The sequence below is a fragment of the Haemaphysalis longicornis genome, unplaced genomic scaffold, assembly GCF_048455015.1.
Source record: "Haemaphysalis longicornis isolate Haplotype H1 unplaced genomic scaffold, Haemaphysalis longicornis Haplotype H1 scaffold_9, whole genome shotgun sequence".
Taxonomy (NCBI): domain Eukaryota; kingdom Metazoa; phylum Arthropoda; class Arachnida; order Ixodida; family Ixodidae; genus Haemaphysalis; species Haemaphysalis longicornis.
This window is the reverse complement of record NW_027526460.1, coordinates 12,608,258-12,621,188: the sequence shown is the minus strand read 5'-3', so window position 1 is coordinate 12,621,188 and position 12,931 is coordinate 12,608,258. Positions and strand designations below refer to the sequence as shown.

At 45.0% G+C, this 12,931-nt stretch overlaps 1 protein-coding gene across 5 annotated transcripts in view; it reads right to left on the bottom strand.

Moving 5' to 3' along the window:
- The window catches only part of Orc3 (origin recognition complex subunit 3), a 31,498-nt gene that overhangs the window by 6,370 nt on the left and 12,197 nt on the right, over window positions 1–12,931 (bottom strand). For all 5 annotated transcript variants that reach the window (XR_013319360.1, XR_013319361.1, XR_013319362.1 and 2 more), the window contains 8 exons: window positions 11,007–11,120; window positions 7,415–7,548; window positions 6,721–6,763; window positions 6,008–6,121; window positions 5,839–5,918; window positions 3,990–4,138; window positions 3,116–3,207; window positions 2,119–2,207 (listed from right to left, as the gene is read on the bottom strand). Coding sequence is in view for 2 of the 5 variants with exons in the window: in XM_077685418.1 (XP_077541544.1) it covers window positions 2,119–2,207; window positions 3,116–3,207; window positions 3,990–4,138; window positions 5,839–5,918; window positions 6,008–6,121; window positions 6,721–6,763; window positions 7,415–7,548; window positions 11,007–11,120 (815 nt within the window). In the remaining 3 variants the exon portion in view is untranslated. The remainder of the gene's footprint in view (window positions 1–2,118; window positions 2,208–3,115; window positions 3,208–3,989; window positions 4,139–5,838; window positions 5,919–6,007; window positions 6,122–6,720; window positions 6,764–7,414; window positions 7,549–11,006; window positions 11,121–12,931) is intronic.

The window sequence follows — 12,931 nt, the reverse complement described above, 5'->3', positions numbered from 1 at the left end:
CGTTGGAATGTTTTGCCTTGTGGTAGTATCGGAATTAGTGCGTGTAGGCGAACATGAGAGCCGCGTATATACTATTTAAAACAGCCAGTGGCAAGTCAGATTTTATTACAGCAATCTTCAACTCTGTTCATGGCTACCGGTGCACATATTTTCTATGCCTTCTCCCAAATTGCAGTGCCTCAGGGGAATGTATTATATATGTATAGAAGCGGGGTTTGATGGCCACCCAATCTGATAGCCACCCAAGATGGCGTCAGAAAGACCTCTTCTGATAGACTTGCAATCTTTGCGATAAAAGTGAAAGCCAATCAAACAGCCCTTTATGAAGATGGGAACAATTGACTAATGTTGAGAATTTGGCCCCAGGTCACCCTGCGTGCTTTGTGACAATGTCTTGAGGCCACAAAAAAATAGAAGAGAAATGGCAGAGAGAAATGCAACTGTCAATTATTTATTAACAAGCAATAAAGGCATCGTTGGCCATCGAACAAAAGCCAAGCAAGCTACGGAATGTGTGATATTTGGGTTATTGGGATATTTGGGCTATTAACCAATTTTTTTACCCTTTAATATCGTGCCTTAAAACATCCTCCTTTCCCACACAATAATTTGTTTTCTTTATTGACTGTTTTAAAGACCACCAAACCTTTCTGCTCCTTTTTGTGTCAAAAAAGGTTTCTGACTAATACCCGGCTACACTAGGGTCCGAATGTCATTTGAACCAAATGTCATCTGACTCAAATGGGGTGCTTCGAATGCCATTCAGAATCCGCCGTGCTACACTACAATTTCAATGGCATTTAAAAGCTTTCACAATTGCTCGCCATGCTGTAGTGGCGCTCTAGCACCGTTCTGTTTTCGTACAATAATACAACAATAAAATTTAGGAGCAGTCTAAGGCAGTGAAATGACATCAAATTAGAAGAGACACCAGTTTTGACTCTAATGTGGTAGCTGTTTGCACAGTTTTATATTTCTTTTTGCAACTAACCCACTGGTTTTGAGAGTATGAAAAATTAAATATGTTGATTTCGTATTTTAAGTAATTGAAAACTGAACAAAGTTCCACAAACAAAAACATTTTGTTTGTTTTACATACAGAAGTATTATATTTCTTATTGCCGATCAAAGACGCTGCGTGCAAGAGTGCTAGAAATGGAATTTTAAATCCCAAATGTCTCTCTCGGTGCTCATTTGGCTCGAATGTCATTTGAGCTGAATGGCATTTGAAAACCTTGTGTAGCAGCACAACTTGGAATTTGAGTCAAATGTCATTTGGTTCAAATGACATTTGGACGCTAGTGTAGCAGGGGCATAAGACTTCAGAGCATAAAATGAATAACTGCAACTGTGTTTGCTACTAAAACTATAACTTACTGTAACAGATAAAAAATGATACTTTGTTTTAGGTTTTCTGCTCACGAATACTGGGGATATTTAGAAAAAAATTATTGTGACCAATAAGCTAATGTGCTTCAAGACCGCTTTGGTAACCCATCCTAATTAAGCTTGGCAAAAATGGGTGCAGAAAAGGTAAGGATGAGAAAGTGCACCACAGAAACTGTGCAAACACAGCTCTGATTTATGGCAAAGACAAAAATAATGTTGCAAAACAAATAAGAGGCAAAACAAGGTGCGCAATGCATTTGTACCCTTGTTACTGCTAACAATTAACTCTATTGAATTAATGAACGAAGCTGACAAACTCTTCCTGTCAGTTCTAAGTACCAACAAAATGATCGAATCCTGACTTCGTCAATGAAAATGCTGTTGTCTACTTTGAGCACAGGTTTTCGAACCATGAAAGTTACAATTCAAACCATGACTTAGGAAAGCATGCTATCCGTTTATCCTATAGTAAGGCATGCTTATAACAGCTTACACCTACCATGAATGCCCGTTAGTTAAGATGGTATAAATTTCACTCTGTGAATTATGGGTCTACTTATTACAAACCCTGGTTACAATTCCCTAACAAATCTGGTTCGCTATAGTTACTCAACTGTGTAACTCAGAAACCAACAATGGAGTAACTTCAAAGGCATCCGAAATAAAGCACTCTGCTCAAAAAATCAGGCATTATGGATGGCAATGCGCAGAATGCCAACTTCGCTTTACCTGAAGGCATCGGTGAAAAAGGCCGCGAATTCTTCTCTCAAGGTTTCAAAAGGTGACACGCGCCTTGTCTTTGTGAGATCTTTCAGTTTCTGAAAAGATGAAGGCAAATTCAGCAAGAAAAATCATCACTGCTGCATAGTTTTAGTGCCCCATGTAATAGCCTGAATGAAGAAAAGAAGCACTTGTTTCCTTGCTAAATCATGTTTATTTGACACCTTTTAGTTCTATGAGTAAACTATGTGAACTGCAGCGATTCGTGGAACTAAAAATATTGCACACGATAGGAACTCAACAACTACACATCAACCGACTAAAATTCCCCAATACTATTCATAAAGAATTAATTGTAATATACTTAAATAATGGTTATAATAATTACTGAATAGTTATAAATCTTCCAAAATTAGAACAAAAATTGTGGCGGCAACAACAAAGCACTCAGCAGTTGTAATTTATGGACGGCATCTTCAAGCGCTTGCAGCTTGCCCTTCAATATTTGTCCACATCCCAAATGCCAAGCATATAAATCTCATAATAAGGCTTATGATGAGCAGCACCTTGATTATGCTTAAAAGATTGTCAATTCATACTGCTAATTTTTAAAATTTAGAATGGACTGTTCCAAAGCCATCAGAGTAGTGGTCTGGGCGAATTGGTACATGGCGACATGTTGAAGCACAGCACAAGACGAGGGACAAAAGTAAAGAATAAGACACACAGTGGTTTTTTTTTTTTTGTCCCTCCTCTTGTGCTGCAATTCCACACTACCAAAGTAAAAAAAAAAAAAAAAAAATTGCCCAGCCCTGAATAACTTATCATTTTCTTCTTTTCAAAGAAGAACGAGACCAACCTCTCTATTTTAGGAGTTTTGTAAAATTTGTGAAAATTAAGGTATCCGCATCATACCAAAATGGAGCAGCTGTCAATCAGTCACCATCAGTCACCATCATACCAAAATGGAGCAGCTGTCAATCGCATGTTGCGGCAGTACCCTCACCTCCTGAAACTGCGATCGGCTCCTCAGCTTTCCCCAGTCCAAGGGAACCGGCTCAGCTGGTTCAGCTGTCTCAGTGGCTCCTCCTTTCTCACCTGATAAGAAAAACACCCACATGTGCACCAACCATGCGTTTTCTTCCTTTTCTTTAGAAACCTTGTACTATGCATAGCTCTAGTTGACAAAGAGACATTTATTCCTCGTAAGTTGACCACAGTGTTTCAAGTTTATGGTCCCACTACCCTGATGATTTCCTTATTTTCAATAAAAAAAAAAAGTAACATTTTACACTTTGCTGCAGGGGATGGGCTAAAGGCAGTTAGGCCTTACGGAGCCCCAGTCCCTCTGAGGTCCACGGTGGTTACGAGTGTATACAAACACAATAAAACCAGGCATGAAATTTTACATGCTGTAACTGCATTGAAGAACCAAAGGTGATGTCATTACTGCGTTTGGTGGGACCTCAGGGGAATCTTGATACAGGGTGTGAACTAAATTCGAACGGCCCATACTCATCTAACTTGCACTAAAGCCTGGAGATGTGCTAGGTACCCAGAATCTTTGGTGGGCTCTTTATGTTTATGAATGAGATCCCTTTTGGTCACATACAGTACCCTCAGGAAATTTTTTAGCCGGGTTTATAAAAATTACAGCACGTTTTTTTCCTGACTTTTTTCACCCCCCACCTCTAAAAGCTTCTGCAATATAGTTATCATAACAGAATGAATCATTCAAGTGCACTGTTAATGCGTAAATTACAACTAACTAGAAACAACTTACTAAATAAACAGCCCTTGCACACAGCACCAAAATGTCCACAAACAGAATTGAAAAGAAGGAACAAAAAACTTCAAAATATAAAATAAACCCAACAAACCAGACAGGGCTTCAAATTTCTCCCGGTAGTCTTCAAGGGTAGTTTTTAGTTTCAGGACACTCGGTGGGGCCTTGGCGACATCCTTGTGAGACTCAAGCACTAAAAGGGCATCCCCCGTCCTCTTCTGCAGTTCGTCGATGGACATGACACTGAAAGCAACAAATTGAATGCGCATCACTTGCATCCAAAAACGCACGCACGTATAACTGCGTGTGATGCACGTATGGATGCACGCAAACTGCATGTACAGTTTCATGAGAGATGCAAAAACCCTGAGAATATATAAAAAAACCCGTTTCGTGTGAAGGCATGCTCTAAACCTCCTCTTGAACCTTCAGCGGCAACACTCGATGGCAAAAGGATGCGCAATAAGAAATTTAAGCACACATTTCTGCGCATACAATTTTGAGTGCATGAGAGCCACAGCCATATGACTGCTATGGCTTCCTCTGCAGTGTTTCACTTGGGCATGGGGACAGAAGGAACAGGAGAGCAGAACGAGGAGGTCGAAAGTGCTGAAGGGGTTAGTGCATACTGTTCCCTGAAGCTGCGATGGCAGGCACTTGCTAGATTGCTGGCTGTCACACTCGCTCGCAGCTCCCTGCACTGCACAATAACACGACTCAAGCTCACTAAGTTTGGATCGAGTTCAGGACGCCTGCTCTATAGCAATATGCCAGATTAGATTAGGTACTCGTTTTCTGATTGCAGCACCTTAATCTTGATGCAGGGAATTCATTTCCATGACATGTAGGCAGACAGACGTCTCGTATGTCAAAAACAAATGTGCCATTATAGCTGCACCACGTTATGAAAAAAGACAACAGAGAATGTGAATGCTTGTGCAAACCATGAGCATAAAAACTTAAAAAAAAATGTCAGTGTTACAATATAGCAGCACAAAAGATCGGATAGCTGCGAATCCAACCGTGAAGGCTTTTGAACTAGTGTGGAATGTCAGTGCCACAAAAGATCTGGCTGTCATTTTTATTTATTAAATGAGCCGTTACACATACGATCAAAGTACATCATAAAGAGAAAGAAGCAATTAAGGACCAATTTAAAAAACTGCTTGCAGCAACCAGCCAGTCCAGAACAGGCTGTGAACACCTTTGCAAGCATAAATCTTTGTAAGCTTTGTAAGCTGCAGAACCTTTTCATCTCTTTTAACAGCCACGCTGTTTCAGCTTGAGCTCTGTCCGCACGGACTGTTAGCAGAAAACATCACTCAACAAAGTGGAGAGGGGAGAAATGCTAGGCCAAGAAGAGTGAGGGAAAGCGGCAAGAAGGCAAGGAGTCCACAAGCAGGTGTTGGGAGTGCGCGGCTCAACAACAAAACACTTCCCGTGGTCGGAATTGAACGTGGGTCCCTTGCGTTACAAAACTGGCGTCCGTTCCATTGCACTATCATCGCATTCAAGACACACAGTATTTCCTTTGGGTTCATAGCGAGGGTGTTGGCTTTGGACTTTGGCTGCACTTAAGTCGACTTTGGCAGTTTGTATTTTGAGGATGGATTGTGGACTTCGATTGAAGTCAGTCTGCATAGAGAAAGCTTCGTTTTTTAAGTATCTTTCTCTTAAGAAAGGGGCAGACCTAATAAAAAGCCAAGTTAAAACTAGTGCAGACCACCAGCTCTGCTGTTTCCTCAGTCTTCGCATTTCAGTTGCAAAGGTGGCTGAATTTTTTCGCAAATCTTCGAGCAATTTCTTGTTTTAATTATGAAGTCCTGCTTTAAGACCAAGCACTAACAAGCAAATCAAACTCTTAAATCCTTAAATTCCTTTTATTTTTAAACTTATCCCTCTCCAAGCCATGATAAAATCAAAGGGCAGACAAACGAGCTTACCGAATCAGCTTGACCAGCTTGCCAAAATCCTCCGTCTCGCCAACAGGTGCCCGCAGGAAAGTCATGTAGACTTCTCGAAGCTGGGAAACATCAGCATCAAGGCCCACAAACAATGTTCGTTGCTGATCGAGTGGTGTTCAGCATAACAACGAGTTGTCGAAAGGCTTACATGGTTCCCGAGCGAGCAGCCAGGCAGCTTCTTGGCGAACTCATACAGGACCTGCAGCAGCAGCAGGCCGTTCCTGTGGTGCCTGTGCAGGTCATCTATCATCCGATGGATCCTCTGCAAGCAAGTCAGTTGCCTCAGTGTTTGCACAAATGTGTTCGATAGTATGTGCACTGCACAACATTTAGAGTTCAACAGGTCAAACGCTGCAATGTCGTCCTGGAAGAACTTATAAGCAAAGAGACCAGCACAGAAAACAGTGTCCTGGACAGCAAAGGTTGGTTCATGTGTGAGACATGACCATATTCTTATTGCCAGCTCCAAAACTCTTTCTAAAATGAAACCCTGTAATTGTTTCCTGATTGCTGCACCTCCAGTTCCCTTGGTAAATTCACAATTTTTGACACACAGGCAGGCTACCTGTGTAGCTGGAGTGAACATGTCTGTCGCCATTTTATGTTGACTATTATATTGGACATGCTTGTGCAAGCAGTGTTTTACAACACTTCCATTGCATTGCCTAGCGTTTGCTTGCAATTATACTTCTCTGCCAAGTGTCTTTTGAACTTTTGGTTGCTCTGATCCAGACGGTGCTACCATGATGGATAAATAAGCCCCGACTTCTAAGCATGAGAGAAAATTCTCTACAGGTTCCTCTGCTTATCCTCTGAAAACGCCGTTGCTCAGGAAAAATATGATCATGCCATACCACCCACCTTGGCTCCCTTTCCTGGCGATGGCTTGTTGTCCCTAACGTACCTGAAGCACAAGACATGCTTTGAATAAGTATCTTTTACCACAATCAACAGCACGGACTTAAAGATATCACCCTCTATTAATGATCCCAGCTTGTAAACAGCAAAGCACCATCATTTTTTGAGTGAAAAGTGCGCCACGGAAAATTATCTTCTGAAGCTTTTTTTTTTTTTGTTACAAATATTATCATCTGTGCTTGATCATGTTTGGCACTAAGGGAGTCCCCAAAGTGGCTCGCCCATTGTTGAAGAATATTTCCCCAAACAAAGTCCTGTCTACGCAACTGAACCCAAATTAACAGTTAACGAGCTAGACATGGGGAGGTGTGGGGTGTCTGCCTATGGCAGTATTGGGTTTTTTACAGCACGTCGAAAACTGTCAAGCACACATTGATACCGCTGGTGGTGCGATAACATGTGTGTTTTGAGATAACTGCCTACGGTACACTGCGCATGCAAGCAGGGTAAAGGTATAGAGGGTGGTTAATATTCACTGGTACCCCTAAAATCTCTGGGTTTGCATGTAGAATGAGCAAAAGGCGTAAGAGATAGTTGACATTAAAATTTCCCCTGTCCTGTGGTTTCATGCCTCTGTCATTGGACAAAAAACAATAGATAGATCTCTGCGACAGGAAAAATCACTGGTCGAAAGCACCTCTGATATGATGGTTGACTTAGGACGTCGTTCATTTCCCTCTGAGACATGCTCTGAAGCACATGCTTCAGTTCTTCTTGGTGACAACATAGCGCAGAAGCGGGGTTGTGGTAGAAGTGCTCGAACATGCACATCTGCAACAAAAATGAAAGGGCAGAGAGATCAGAAGAAAACGCTAAAAAAAAGGCCCCCTGCGAGGTTTTCTGAAGGAATGCAAAGCTCATGTCGGCTCAATTGCAAAAATAGCAGCCACTGTGAGCGATCATTATTTTTCCTTTGTTTTCAGTCAAGTGGGTCAGTACAGTGTACCAGCAGAAAGTATTTCCATGATCTTCCCAAGACTTATGGCTTTGCAAGAGTTCATTTAAAAAACATCAGTGCTTTTTATGAAGAAAAAACTTTACAAAGCAATGTATATTCCAGAAGGGTATGCTTACGGCCCAGTTGGTACATTGTTGAACTAGCAAAAACAGCGCAAACGACGGGACGAAGAAAGGTAAGACTAAACCACAGGCGCTGTGGTTCTGTGGTTTAGTCTTACTTTCTTCGTCCCATCGTTTGCACTGTTTTTCTTAGTTTAACAATGTATATTGTTTTGGAGTAGCCACATTAGAATCAAGGCCAGGACTGTTTTATGCAATCATTCACACCAGTACTTTTATGGCTGCAAGCCAGCGAATATTGCAGCATCATTCCTAACAAAGTGGCCGTAAATAACTATACCCCTTTCCAGTCCACACACATATTTAAGTCGACAGTTTTTTGTGTGTCCTGCTGCGTATTCTTTGCTTTTGAGAGGTTCCTCCACCTAGATGAGGCGGTTGTTGAATTTCTAAAGTGTCAGCGACAAGCTCTTCCTGACACCACACTATGGGAGTGTGACCACCATTAGTGAGTGAGTGAAGGAGGGCCCAGGGACTAGAAGGGGGAGATGGAGGAACAGCTTAGAGCAACATCCCGCAAGGCAGCTAGTTCAAAATGGCAATCTGTAATAAGCGGTCATAAGGTAGTACATAAAAAAAATTGGCTCCAATCTATGCTGTGAAGGTGGTTGGAAAGCAAAGCTGTATACGACACCCACAACTGTCCATGCGACGTCACTTGAATTCACACACGTGGCTCTACAAAGAGCGAAACCAGAGATTCTGCCAGCCGTTACCTGGGATTCGCGGGGGTGCCACCCCGAATGCAGCAGCGTCGGCCACAGCCGGGCTAGAGCGGCGGACGCCCCTGCTGTAGCCCAGTTGTGCGTCAGCAGAAAGAAAACAGAGAGGAGCATCTTTCAAAGGTCGTGACAGCGGAACCTAGCGATCCTGATGTGCTAGCGCGGGGCTACACCACCACGCGTCCCAAGAGCAGACACTGAAACAATTTGGCATGTGAGCTTAGTGATTCCCATTTATACAGATTTAAACTAGTTAGTTTCGTAAGTTTGAGAATTGCGAGAAAGCTGAGGGAACTTTTATAATTCCTATTCATCAGAACCAGTTGCTTCTTTCGCCTTTCGTAATACCTGTTAAAACACAACCGAACTGGTATTCACCAATTTAGAAAACAGAGTCCCATTCGTGGCAAACAGTGCGCAGAAGGTAGCATTTCTCTAGCAGGCAGATGTCTGTATGGGGTCTCTACATTTTGTTTTCCCGCCCTGCAAACCAATCCGTAACGTATCTTTGCCGTGCGACCACTTAATTCCGTCTGGTCCGGGTTACCCAGAAGGCACTGTCGAACAAGTTAATCAAGCCATAAAAAGGAAGCGCGCAATGGATGCAAAGCTGCACCAAAACAGGCCCAAACAACCGTCGCTAAAGCAGACGACAAAGCCAACGAAATGGTGCCGCCGACGCACCCACCAAAGTGAACAGGCTCCGGCGCGAGGGGAACGCTGGGTAATAGCGCCCACTCGCCGCACCATCTACACTGTGCTCCGCGAGTGAAGAGCGCCCTTCCCCCTCCTCAGCCATGTTGGCAGTTTCTTGTTGCGCATGCCACGACGTAACCGTCGGCTGGTAGAGGTAGAAAGCGTTGCTTTAAAAAGCCTGACATACATTTCCCATGCACTGGAAATCTCGTAGCCAAAGAAAACTGAGAACAATGTTTTTGCTTTTGGGTTTGCTCGTGAAAGAAGCCATATACAGTGTAGACAATTTATAACGTTAGCGCTTATAGAGCTGGACTGGATATAATGCAAGTTTTCGTGACCACCAGTTTGCCTCCCATAGAGTTCAGTGCATAAACATGTTGCTTGAAATGCGGTTGCCCAAAGCACAATATCGTTTCAGTTTTTTGGCGGGTCCGCTGATCGACCGGTGCAGCAGGGGCACTGTTTTAGGGCCACAAAAAAGAAAAGAAAAGATGAAATCAGCCATCTAATGCAGCATGCGCTCCCTGCTCTCCTCTAACTTCGACACAGAAAAGAAAAACATTGGTACGCTTTAGTTCGCGTGTTTTTGCACTCACGTGGTAACGACAACTGCACTTGCTCTTGGCACACCTCTGATGACAGCAAGTCCCTCCATAGCACCGTTTATATTAGAACATTGTAAAGATAAGCAACCACCCTTTTCCTTTTTCGAATATCTGGAGATAGCGAGCCGCAACACCGGAGGTTTTCACTACCTGCATGTTGTGCAGCAACCGTCTTTGGCATCATGAAGTCAAGGTGGGGTGGGGAGGGAAAAAAAAAAAAAAAAAAAAAAAAAAAAAAAAAATCCTGCTTGTGTTCTTATTACATTGTCCCACCAGCATAAGCTGGGCTTTTAAATGCAGAGCATTTCTTAGGCTCGCCTTTTCCTGCGTCGGACGGTGTCAACAGCTCCGCGTCCGCAGCAGGTGCGCCTCTCCTCCTTCCCTCCTCTCTCTCAACAGCAGCTGGTGCGTGCATGCGTCGTAGTCAGCCCGTTCACTCCGTCGCGGTCTCGGCGTAACAGGTGCGTGATAGCAGCGCGGTGGGGCGTGGAAGGGCGCGCGCTGCTTGCGCATGCGCGCTCTCCCCCCCGTACTGCTCTCCCTCTACTGCGCGCGCTGCAAATATAAAGCGTCTAGCGGTCGCTCGTTCTTCAGTCACTGCGTTGCTTCTTCCGTGGGGTTGACGCTCGCCCCCACGTTTACTCGTGTCTGCTACTCCAGCATCACGGAAGAAGCGATGGAAGCAACACTGCCTTCAACCAGTACTGAGGCCCCAATGCTCTGCATTTACTAGTGTTCCCCTCGCGGGAAGGCGCGGGAATTTTTTTCCCTCTCTGTGGCAATCATTTTCTCGAAGCTAATAATCGCTGCTCCTTCAAACTACAGACATAAAAGAATTCAAAGCTGCACTTGCAGTTTGTACGACTGTGCAGCAGTGTCTGATGTGGTAAAAACAAATACATACCGTGCCTCTGTTTTTAAGAGGCCTAAAACTAAGCCTTTGTTTGAGTGATGATAAAGAATGATTGAAAGGTAGATAGTGGTGTGGTTGGACTTGCGCATGTTTTTTAGTGTGGATTGTCGTGGCTTCCACAATATGCATTATAAGCAGTCTACACTGCACCATTTTATGCAAATAAAAGCACGGGTTCAATCGATTCCAGCCACGAACCAGTGTACTCACCTTCAACATCTGGAGTAGGTTGGTCAGGGAAAAGTCGTGAAACAGCACGACATCAACAATGAACTGGAAAACGTTGTGGCCAAGCTTGAAGGAAATGGACGGCTCCAGAAGAACCTAGAACAAAAATTTCCCCCATTGTATTCATGCCCCTACATGTCATATCCATAGCATACGAGTGCCTGTGATACTGCAGCAAAGCACAGCCAACAACAGTGAATCGATGCCACAGTGGAGTGGCCATGTTCGGTTTAGAACAAGAACAAAAAAAAAAAAGGCCATATTACGGTGTTTAGCCACGAGGTGTTAAAACCCATTTGTTAATCCTAAAAACTGGCACATATAAATTACTCTTCTTGGTGCTCATGGCTTTAGGCTGGCGCCATCACACATCTCTACTAGCCATTAATCTTCTCATATGAGAAGATTTTACATATAGGCAGTGTATTGTGGGGATCGCGACTTTCACGCGAACCCCTTTCTGGCTAGATTCCCATCGCGGCCGGCGCACAACGCGCATCGCTTACGCGACAGGAACCATACGGGAGGGCGCCAGCGACCGGACGGTTTTGTTGTTGCCCTGGTGGAAGCGTTGACCCTTTTCCCCTCTGCCTTACCCGAGAACCAGTTCTTCCTCGATACTAGCGCCACCGTAAGGCGAAGTCTGGGGGGACGTAGCATGACGAGGGGACGGTCTCTTGTCTTGGGGATCCGGTAGCGCGCGGACGTTTCGGCGCGCTGGTCCTGACCGGGGGAACGCGCCACAAAGGACGCGTCCGGACGAGCTGGGAGACTGCAACCGCGCTCGCACTGAGCAGCGCTCCGCTGCTCCGGTATGCCATCGGTGAGTCGAACCATCTCGATCTCTAGCGTTGTTTAATGTCTCGCTCCCAGTGTTACCGTTATGGCCTACGATTAGTCTGTATGCAGTGTATTGGATTTGCACTTTGCAATAAATGCTGCCATTGATGTTTTGCCCTCGCCGCCTCCTGCCTTTGTCTGTCTCCGCAAACAACGGGCCCGTCCGCAGCCGGCGCTCGCAAGGCATGTTTGCTGAGCGCGGATGGCTGCGGGGTGGGAAGTCACTAGTGTGTGAAATGTACAATCCCACATCTGGCGCCCCAACGTGAGGCCTTGTTTGCGGAGACGAGCAGGAGGCACGGCAGCATCCTTTGTTATGGCGTCGGACGATCCGAGCACAGACAACAGACTTCAGGCCTAACTGATTGGAGCGAGTTATTAGCAGAGGCGAACTTTCCTGAGAGTGAGGCGAATTATTTATTGCTGCTGCGTTTTTAATTTGTTAAGCGCCGAGTTTGCAGCAATCGTGTATATGGCAGGAGATCGCTGCCAGTTAACACGTGGTCTCCGAATTTTTGTCGGGTCGTTGTTGGTTATGGAAACGAGGGTTTCCGAGTTTGCATCCATGCGAGACCGGGAGCCCGTGCCGTTGTGTCAGCCCGAAGTGAGTGTGTACGGAAGCTGCAATTTGGGTCCGAGTTTTCTTTCGTTTTGTCGACTCCGGGAGTCGAGGCTCTGGGAGCCGTGTGGCCGGGCCACGTGTGCCGCAAAAGGCTAGCTGGTATTGCAGCCTGGCACGGGCGCTCCGATACCGCTGAATGCGGTAGGCGCCGCTCGCTCATAAGCTGCTTGTGTTGCAGCGAGCGCGTAGGACCCTAAAAAGCAGATGTCTCCTCACGGCTGCACGTACGGGCACGTTCAGGGTTTCTTTCGTTTGGTCTGTTTTATTTTGTTGTGTTTTTGGATGCGGGTCGTTTGCCGAAGTGAGTGACCCGAAGGCTTTCACAGCCGGTCCTCCCGGAGAAGGCACGACCTTGGGAACAATGCGAGGGCGCATGGAGCGCTCCCCCTCTTTTGTTGATCGCCTCGCGCGAGAGAAAGGAATCTCTCCCGCCTCAGGAAAGACT